Below are 6951 nucleotides of genomic sequence, written 5' to 3' on the forward strand. Positions count from 1 at the left end.
AAAAATACACGAAGATGGAATATGTGACATTTTCCGAAATCAAATAAAGTAGTAAACTTAAAACCACTATTCAATAATATAAGCTCAAATAAACATTAAAGATCACTTAATAAGAAGATACAAAAGGAACACAAAGACAAAGAAACAAAGTGTTAGAAACCACGGTTACATTTGACGGAATAGAAATTTGAGGTCCTTAAAGCTTTGTCTTAGTAATTTAGGTCCTTATAGCTACTTTTACCCAAAGTTTGGGTCCTTATAGTTTAGTTTACTCCTTTTTTGTAACACTTGTGTTTTCTCGAGACGGAAATTTGAATGTATTTTCCGATAAAGCTGCATATTACATTGTTGTGAAGTAATGATGATGACTCCAACCGCGAAACTTGCAGGGCATTATTCTACCATCACGAGAATATAATTAGTGTGTAACATTATTATTTTTGTTGTTCTTTTGTTTCTGTCAAGAATAATAATAGGAATATCCTTTGTAATCTTATTGTTATATTGTGTGATATATATGATCTTATAGTTAAGGATAGAAAAGATTAGTTGCTATAATATAGGAGGTAAAATAGGAAGGTGATTGAATTAGAAGATATGTAGAGTTGTATATATGCTTGCCTTGTACGTACTTTGCCATTCAATGAAATATAATCATTCTCAAATTCTCATGGTAACAGAGCATAAAAAGATCCACAAATAATTTTTTTTCTCACAAATCAAACACAGTGAAGATAATCACCATGACCGGTGACAAATTGAAAGGAGGAGGGAGCGGTCCTAAGACAATTCCCATGTCGTCTCCATTATATCTACATCCATCCGATAGCCCTAGTTTGAACGTCACTCAAATTATTTTTGACGGCACAAACTACGATATGTGGGCTGATGCAGTGAAGAACGGATTGGATGCTAAAAATAAATTGGGTTTCATTAAAGGAACGGTACAGAAACCGTCGAGTAGTGAAGAGGATGATGACCTAGAATTTGTAGCATGGCGCCAATGCAATGCAATGCTGCGGGCATGGCTTCGGAATGTGATAGACCCGAAGTTACATCCGAGTATCACTTTTACTCAATCCATTGCAGAAATATGGGAAGAGTTACGGGGTCGATACTCAGCGGGAAACGCTCCTAGGGTTCATCAACTCAAAGGTGAATTGAATGAATGTAAGCAAGGCAAAGAGACAGTAGTCGAGTATTATACTAGACTAAAAATTATTTGGGATGAATTAGCCAAATATAGCAAGATTAAAAATTGTAATTGTGGAGCGGCGGCATCCATAGCAAAGGAGAAGGAAGAAGAGAAGGTGCATCAATTTTTGATGGGCCTCGATGCAAAGGTTTACGGTCAGATTCGATCAAATTTGCTCATGGAAGACCCAATTGCTTCACTAAATCGTGTCTATGCCATTGTCTTGCGAGAGGAGCGCCATTCTTCCCTCACCCAAGTTAAGGAGGAACGAATGGATGCGGCTATGGCAACGAAGATTAATGGTGGACGAGACAAAGGCAAGTATCCAAGAGATGATGAAGAGGACACGGAGAGACCACCACCACCGCGCTGCAGCTATTGTGGGAAATATTATCATACGGAAGAAAATTGTTATGATAAGCATGGATATGAAGAAGTGAAGGCCAGAGAGCGTGGCCGTGGTCGAAGAAGCCGTGGAGGAGGAAACCGTGGCAGAGGAAGAGGTCGCGGCCAACACCAAGCAAATGCTATGACAGGAACGAACAGACTAGAGGAGCAAGGGACTTCGAACATTCCTTTTACAGCAGAGGAGATCGACAGGTTGAAGATACTGGTGAAAAACAGTCCAGACGGAACCGAAAAACTCCAAGGTATGAAAATTACTGTAAATTGTGAATGGTTAATCGATAGTGGAGCCTCACATCATATGACGGGGAAGCGTGAGTATTTGAGGAACATATGGGAAGAAGAACATTCCACTGTTAGTCTTCCTGATGGAAGGCAAGTTGAGGCTACGGTACATGGCGAAGTTCGATTAAGTGATAACTTCATTTTGAAGGATGTGTTATTCGTTCCCTCGCTCACTTGCGACCTTATTTCTGTTCGCCAATTACTTCACGAGAACAATTGTTTAATAACTTTTTATCCGGATTATTGTGAAATGCAGGACCGGACTACGAAGACGATGATTGGACGCGGTGAGCATAGAGGAGGGGTATATTACTATCAGTTGAATAAAGATGAGATCGCTGGAAGGATGATGAGTGCTAGCGATAACAAGTTGTGGCATCGAAGGGTAGGACATCCTTCGAAGAATATTTTTTCTAGTTTTTCAAATTTGGTTGGACGTAATTTATTTTGGAATTTGGATGATTTGTGTGATTCTTGTTGGCGGGCAAAACAATCTCGAACCTCTTTCAAAATTAATAATAATCGGTGTGATGTTTTATTTGGCCTTATACATTGTGACCTATGGGGACCCTATAAAGTACCAAGCTTGACCCGTGCACACTATTTTCTTACCATAGTTGACGACCATAGTCGGGGAGTATGGGTTTATTTAATGAAAGACAAGGGTGAAGCTGGGGGGTACATGAAGATTTTTTGTCAAATGGTAAAGAATCAATTTGAGAAAAGTGTGAAAATAATACAAAGTGATAATGGGACGGAGTTATTAGCTGGACCGATGCAAAATTATTATGAAGAAAATGGTATATTATTTCGCACTAGCAATGTAGGGACGCCCCAACAAAATGGTAGGGTTGAAAGAAAACACCGACACATACTTGAAAAGGCTCGGGCATTGCGTTTTGAGGCTAATTTACCGTTACATTTTTGGGGAGAATGTATCACGACCGCTGCGTACTTAATAAATCGAACACCCGCCCCCTTACTAAATGGAAAAACACCATTTGAACTCATTTATCAGAAACGACCTAAACTAGACAATTTACGGGTTCTCGGTTGTTTATGTTACGTTCACAATAAAGACCGAACCCGAGACAAGTTTAGTGAACGGGGTACTCGATGTATGTTCATTGGATATCCGCATAGCAAGAAAGGGTGGAAAGTTTATGATTTACGGGAGAAGCGAGTCTTTGTTTCACGAGATGTAATATTTTATGAAAACATATACCCTTATCATGTTTCAAATTCTGACTCTCCTTCACAAAACAAAATTGACCCACATATACAAAATAACCCACCCTACGTTGATTACAACGATGATGCCTCATTGGATCATGTTGTAAGAGGGAGTGTAGAATCAGGGGAAAATGATGGTGGGACACATGAGCATGGAGGGAGTGAAACAGAACCAGAAACAGAGGATAGAGGAGGTGTAGTGACGGAGACGAATGCCGAGCAGCAGATGATGGGTCGAGGAGCACGAGAAAAATTTGACCCGGCATGGAAGAAGGATTATTACTGTAAGTCCACACGAGTAATTACCCCAAATCAGCCTGCTCATTGCGAACAGTCGCCGTCAGTCCGGTCAGGTACTCGATATCCTATCAATAATTATGTTGTTAATGATTGTTTTTCGACTACTCATAAGGCTTTTCTAGCTGCAATTGATAAAGAAACAGAGCCCATTACTTATCAAGCAGCCGTGAAGGAAGGAAAGTGGAGAGAAGCAATGAGTAAGGAAATAGAGGCGTTGGAAAAAAATAAGACATGGAGAATCGTGACACTGCCAAGAGGAAAGAAAGCCATCGGATGCAAATGGGTATACAAAATTAAATACAAGGCCGATGGAACTGTGGAGAGATACAAAGCTCGTTTGGTGGCACAAGGTTTCACACAAACAGAGGGAGTCGATTTTCATGAAACTTATGCGCCGGTAGCAAAGATGACGAGTGTAAGATGTATGTTGGCAGTGGCAGTGGCGAAAGGATGGCATATAGAGCAACTCGATGTGAACAATGCCTTTTTGCACGGAGACCTTGAAGAAGAAGTATACATGAGAATACGCCAAGGATTCGAAAAAGGAGCGGAAATGAAGGTATGCAAATTACTTAAATCAATTTACGGTCTAAAACAAGCTTCACGTAATTGGTTTGCGAAATTAACGGTATCCTTAAAGAATTATGGGTTTATACAGTCAATGGCGGATTATTCTCTATTTACTTTGAATCGAGGTGATATCTTTATTGGGGTGCTCGTATATGTTGATGATATGATAGTGGTGAGTAATAATAAAGATACATGTGACAAATTCAAAAATTTCTTGAACGAGAGATTTGGAATTAAAGACTTGGGAAAATTGAAGTATTTTCTAGGCATAGAGGTAGCTCATTGCAAAGAAGGATTGTTTCTAAATCAAAGAAAGTATGCATTGAGTATAATAGAGGAGACGGGAATGAAGGGAGCGAAGACCGTCTATACACCTATTAGGCAAATGACACAATTTGTCCATGGCAAAGGGATACGTTTTGAAAGACATTATGAAATATCGTCGTCTAGTAGGTCGGTTGGTGTATTTGACTATCACTAGGCCGGACCTAGTCTACACGGTTCACATATTGTCACAGTTCGTCAATGAACCGAGGAAAGAGCATTGGGAAGCGGCTTTAAGAGTGGTAAGGTACTTGAAACGAAATCCCAGCAAAGGGATCACGATGAAGAAAGAGTCGAACCTGCAAGTTAAAGGCTATTGTGATTCGGACTATGCAGCTTGTCCATTGACGAGGAGATCGATAAGTGGCTATTTTATTTCATTGGGACAATCACCCATATCGTGGAGGGCAAAGAAACAGGTAACCGTTGCCAAGTCAACGGCGGAAGACGAAATATAGGGCTATGGCGGGAGTTACCAAATAACTAATATGGGTTAAGTCATTCCTTGCTTCTTTAGGTGTGTTTCATACTAAAGAAATGGATTTATATTGCGATAATCAAGCGGCCATTCACATAGCAAAGAATCCAGTTTTTCATGATAGAACAAAACACATTGAGGTGGACTGTCATTTCATTCGACAACACATTGTGTCGAAGGAAATCAAAACGGCACACGTAAGAAGCAAAGAGCAAATAGCGGATTTGTTCACTAAGGCACTCGGAGGAGAAACATTCGATCATTTGCAATACAAGTTGGGTCTCGGTGTTCCTAGAGCTCCAACTTGAGAGGGAGTGTCAAGAATAATAATAGGAATATCCTTTGTAATCTTATTGTTATATTGTGTGATATATATGATCTTATAGTTAAGGATAGAAAAGATTAGTTGCTATAATATAGGAGGTAAAATAGGAAGGTGATTGAATTAGAAGATATGTAGAGTTGTATATATGCTTGCCTTGTACGTACTTTGCCATTCAATGAAATATAATCATTCTCAAATTCTCAGTTTCTTTACAGATTTAGTTTGTAATAAGACTTTAGATATATTTACAGATTTAGTTTGTAATAACACATATATTTAATACTCCTATAAAACATACACGATGTGAAAAAGATCAACTTAGAAAAAATGTTCAAAAACAAAAAATACCAACACTTTTAGGAAATGTTTAGGCTAAAACTCTAAGACCTAAGAAGACAATTTAAAACCACTACTATTTAAAGTTTAAATGAGGACTCGAGATAATTATTATGCGAGTGAGAAAAACTTTCAAAAAGCAATAATACTTTAATTCCACAAGTGACTTTGAACTATTCGATATTATGATGTATTAACTTAAGCTATAGTCGAAACAATGAGGTTTCCTTAGGATCTCTATTATGTGTCCTGAATTTCAATTCAAGCATGAGTTTTACTTTAACTACGATGAGAACTTTAGACTTCAAATAAAGAGAGGAGGAGGGAATTGTAATTTATAAATTATGTTTGTTAAAAAGAGTTCATGATTTATTCTCATGAACAGAGTTTGTATTTTTATTTATGGTTGACCATTTGTTCTTTCGACATTTACGCAGAACTACATGCCAAATAGGTTATTATGGAGATGAAGTATTGAAAACTTTACAAATGAAAAAGATAGCAGCATGCTAGCATGTATCAAGTTTTCAAATGTTGTGTACTATCGGGTGATACCGTAATACATACACACGTTTCTTCAAGAATTTTTTTTCGAGCGATTATAGACAGTTCAACTTTTATAAAACGCTATTAATTAAGAAATTAATTAAATAAGCAACAATAGTGAATTCTTATCTAAATGTGAATTCTTATCTTAAATGTACAAAGATACAAAATCCCATGCAAATTGTACTAATTCTCCTTATCCCTCATACATGCTTGGCTTTCAAAATGTTGACCAAGGATTTAGGGATATATAAATACAAACTAATATACACCTTACGTTTACACTATGCCAAATAAGTCCTTCAATAACGGTCAGATAATGCAATTACCATTATTAAATAGAAACACGGAATCGTTATTGCAACGACGGTTGCTAAATATATACCACGGTTGTACAAACACGCGACTGTTATATAACATCAAGAACGGATCTATAGTACCGTTATTACAACTCAAGAACCGTTATAAAACTATTGTTAAATATGTTTATGGCAACGGGTATACTTTTAAGAAACCGTTATTAAATTTTAATAACTATTTCAAATCTGTTGTCGTAGTTTACTATTGACAGGGGTTTAGTGGTTCCAAAACCGTTGTTAAATATTATATATGATAACGGTTTATTTCGTTATCTTATTTAATTGAATGTCTAAATTTAACAACGGCTTTATTGCGTGCAAAACCGTTGTTATATTTATCTATTGACAATGGTATGTAACCATTATCTATTTTTATTGATGAAACTTTGACAACGATTCTGCTTAAATAAACCGTTGTAAAAGTTTTGAATTCGACAAAGGTTACCGTTCATTATCTTATATTTTTCGCGGTTTGAATGAGAAGGAAAATATGTCAGCGGTTATTTATCTAAATAAAACCGTTGTCAAATAATTGTTTACAACGGGTTGTTTTTAACCGTTATCATTTTTAATTATTTTTTTTAAAAAAAATGTT

At 37.0% G+C, this 6951-nt stretch overlaps 1 protein-coding gene across 1 annotated transcript; it reads left to right on the forward strand.

Moving 5' to 3' along the window:
• The first annotated feature begins 743 nt into the window (after window positions 1–743).
• Window positions 744–4469, forward strand: LOC141631842 (uncharacterized). The gene is made up of 3 exons (XM_074444464.1): window positions 744–1991; window positions 2142–2270; window positions 2904–4469. The coding sequence occupies exons 1-3, from the start codon at window positions 744–746 to the stop codon at window positions 4467–4469; spliced, it is 2943 nt and encodes a 980-aa protein (XP_074300565.1).
• Window positions 4470–6951: the final 2482 nt, after the last annotated feature.

The sequence above is a fragment of the Silene latifolia genome, chromosome Y (genome assembly GCF_048544455.1).
Source record: "Silene latifolia isolate original U9 population chromosome Y, ASM4854445v1, whole genome shotgun sequence".
Classification (NCBI taxonomy): domain Eukaryota; kingdom Viridiplantae; phylum Streptophyta; class Magnoliopsida; order Caryophyllales; family Caryophyllaceae; genus Silene; species Silene latifolia.